Genomic DNA, 3441 nt, shown 5'->3' with positions numbered 1-3441 from the left:
GCTGCTGCTCCTCCACTCCAGACAAGTTCTGCTGTGAGCTGAACGCGGGTCAGGGGCCTCTGGTGAGTGCACGGGTGGCGCAGGGCTCCGCTGTGGGCAGAGACGGAACGTCCACGGTTATGCTGGGCAGCCCAGGAGAGGATGCTGTGGGTGACCGACCTTCCTGGCACGAGCAGTGGGCAAGTGCTTCCCCTGAGTGTGCTTTATTCCTCACAAGGAGCCTGCAAGGCCCCTGGAACGTGCAGCCTGGAGCAGACAGACACTAAATACATTATTAGTTCAGCAATTATTTTAAAACAGTTGTAATTAATGTGAAACGAATGCAAAGAACGTGCTCTTGAGTTGGAATCAAGCGTGGAGCTCTGCAGACCTGCGAGCACTGCACAGAGGCAGAAATACCCAAGCGCTGTGAGGGGAGAGGCTGGCAGCTCTGCCAGCCTGGCGAGAGCCCCCAGCTCCCCACGCTGCCATCCCTGAACATTGTCCTGTGTCCTTCCCGCAGGCTCCTCGGACAGAGATCTCCCGGTCCCGAGGGAGCCCCTGAGCAGCAAAGAGCTTGTGCAGCACGTGGAGCGCAACGGGGGCGTCGCAGAGCACCGCAGGGGAACAAACCTTCGCTCCGAGTGCCGTGATACGCTTTTTCCATCCATGCTGCTCTGGGCCACCAGCTGATGACATGGCCCAGAGCGCCGAGCTCCAGCCGAGCTTTGAGGCTGTTTTTAATATCCTCTCCCAGATCCCACAGGAGAAACTCCTGAGCCTCAGACATAAACTGAAGCACTTAATACCCGGGCCCAGCAGCAAGTTACTGCAAGCCATGGTCCTGCTTACTCTGGGGCAAGAAGCAGACGCCAGAATCTGTTTGGATGCCTTGGGAGATAACCGGGCAGCCCAGTATGTCCACCAGACCAAACTGGGCACTGCAGGAGTGCAGGAAGACGGGGAGGACCTGCAGCCCCCCCAGCTGGATGCAGGTGCCATGGTGCTTCTGGCACAGGTCTACTCAGTGTTGGCAGAGGAAAAACTGTGCAGTCATGAAGCCATGGCCAGCGCCTGCCAGGTGGCCACCAGAGCCCGCAGCACCAGCAAGGAAACTCAGGAAGACACGCTCCACAGCATCCCACCGGAGGACCAGGAAAGACCTGGCCCTGCTGTCAGCACGGGCTCAGGTGACAATTTTCAGACGCTGCGATCTGATGTGGATGTGGGATTTTTCCACGTTCTCAACCCAGGCCACATGGTGAGAAGTTCTCCAGTGCAGATCAGAGGCAAGGCAGAGCTTTCAGGCCCGCGGACCTTGTGCTCCTTGGGAAGCCCCTCCCTCCCCAGTCACTTTGAGATCAGTGCATCGCCAACGGTTATTTTTCACACGCCACCTTCTTCCGACGCGCGTGTCCCCCAGCCCAGCCAGCTGTGCCAGGAGAGTGCCAGCGGTGCTGGGCAGCCTGACGGGGACAGAGCGAGCCACAGCCTGCAGGAACCACGCTGCGTCAGCAGACCCAGCTCTCATCCCGGGCAGGACACAGGTGCCTCCCAACCGGAGGAGGTTCTGCAGGTCAGTTCAGGTGCTCCAACTCTCCCCACTCCGGAACCACGGCTGCCTGCAGCGGGTGCCGTGAACCACCCTGCCAGTGATGTTGCCAGCACAGCGGCGGCAGAACCTCATGCACCAAATGAAAACAGAGGCACAGAGCAAGCTGAAAAGCGATTATCTACAGGTCTTCCTGACTCAGAAGCCACGGTGGATACTGGTCATGCCCACGCGTCCATGGAGGACTCCTCCGGCCCAGCAGGTGTTCCTCCTAAGACTGCATCTGCTTCCATTTTAACCTCTTCCCTTCCCCCTCCCCTTCAGAGAGCTCTTTCCAACTCATCATATCCCCCTCCGCCCTCCTCGTCCTGCTCTCCAGCCTGGCCTCCCCCTCTCAAAACTGCAGAACCAGTGCCCACATCGGAGCCGGAAGGTGGGAAGTTCTTCACTTTTGTTGTCCTGCACGCTAGTGAAGATGAGATTGTTGCCCACCGGGTCAAGGACCTGCTGGAGAACATGGGGGTTCCCAATGGTGCCACGCTCTGTGAGGACTTCTTCATTGCTGGACGCAGCCACCTGACTTGCTTCCAAGATGCGATGGAAAACTCTGCTTTTATCATCCTTCTGCTGACCAAGAACTTCCCATGCGACCTGTGTATGTTTCAGACAAACACTGCTCTGATCGAGTCCATCATGAATCCATCCAAGCGCGACTCAGTCATCCCTTTTGTACCCAAGGAGAACCCCCTGGAGCGGAGTCAGATTCCCAGCACGCTTGGCGGGCTGATGCCCTTGGATGAGAACTCTCCTGGGTTCTCCAAGACAGTGCAGAACACCTTTACCCCCAGCAGAATCAAGGAGAGGAAAGCCATGTGGGACCAGATGCAGAGAAGGAAGCTACAGCTCTATCGGGAACGGTATGAAATGCCCAACTTGGCTGCTCTGAACCTTGGCTCCCATCCTCAGATGCCTCCATCAGCAACATGGCCACAGTTTCCAAAGCAATCACCCCGACAGTGGTGCCCCCCCGCTTCGCCTGTCCCTCCTGCCACGTACCCACCTCCCCTCGCTGCTCACCCCATGCCTGCTCAGATGGGACCCGCTCCCTTCCCACCACTTCATCTCCTACCAGGCCACTACGACCTGATGCCGGGTCCAGGAGGGGTCCTGCCTCTCGTCATTCAACATGCTCGAATGGTTCAGATTGGGAACTACAACACGATGCAGGTAGAAACTGTCACCCCAGCTCCGCAGGACAGCGAGGAAGAAACCAGGTAGAATGATCAGAGATCATCAGACCCTCACTCTTAGTTTCAAACCCGGGATTATAGTGATGCTGCTGGGACTGGGACTGTTCTTATTTCACTGCGGGTAAAAGGTGCTGCCCTCCTGGAGCACAGGAGAAAATTCCCTCTTTTGTTGGACAAAAGAGGCTGCAATCTCCTGAGACTATTTTCTTTGTGCTTGCTTTCAAGTAACTGAGAAAATTTTTTTCCTGATTTTCTGAGGCTACGGGAAGGTTTTATAAATAAATTTTAATTAATTTATTTGTTTCTCTGGTTCTTCCCTGTTGAATAGCAAAGGGGCAGTCAGGGATACCTGGAAAATGGTTCTGCACGTCTGTACTTCAGGGGTGGAATGGGCTGGGGTTTTCTTCCACCATCTGCTGCTGACCAAGTCACTGGAGGATGCTTTGAGGAGCTGCTGTGGACCCCTGTCAAGGTGCTAAGCACCAGGAGGTCCCACCATCCTCCTCCAGCAGCCCTCTTTGCTCAGAGTTGCAGCGTATCGGCTCTTCAAGCCGATGCCTCCTTGGCGTGCTGCAATGCGCCCACAGCGCCGTTTCCCCCAGGCCTTGTCAGCCCCGGGAAGGTTCAGGAAAGCAGCTTCAGACTTCTGAGAGGCTGCAG

General features: G+C 56.4%; 1 protein-coding gene across 1 annotated transcript; it reads left to right on the top strand.

The window, feature by feature from the left end:
- The first annotated feature begins 676 nt into the window (after positions 1-676).
- Positions 677-2809, top strand: TICAM1 (toll-like receptor adaptor molecule 1). The gene has a single exon (XM_010139199.1). It carries the CDS (start codon positions 677-679, stop codon positions 2807-2809), a length of 2133 nt encoding a protein of 710 aa, XP_010137501.1.
- Positions 2810-3441: the final 632 nt, after the last annotated feature.

This window comes from Buceros rhinoceros, unplaced genomic scaffold, assembly GCF_000710305.1.
Source record: "Buceros rhinoceros silvestris isolate BGI_N320 unplaced genomic scaffold, ASM71030v1 scaffold37440, whole genome shotgun sequence".
Classification (NCBI taxonomy): Eukaryota; Metazoa; Chordata; class Aves; order Bucerotiformes; family Bucerotidae; genus Buceros; species Buceros rhinoceros.
The sequence above is the reverse complement of the archived record's forward strand: the minus strand, read 5'-3'. Positions and strand labels throughout refer to the sequence as shown.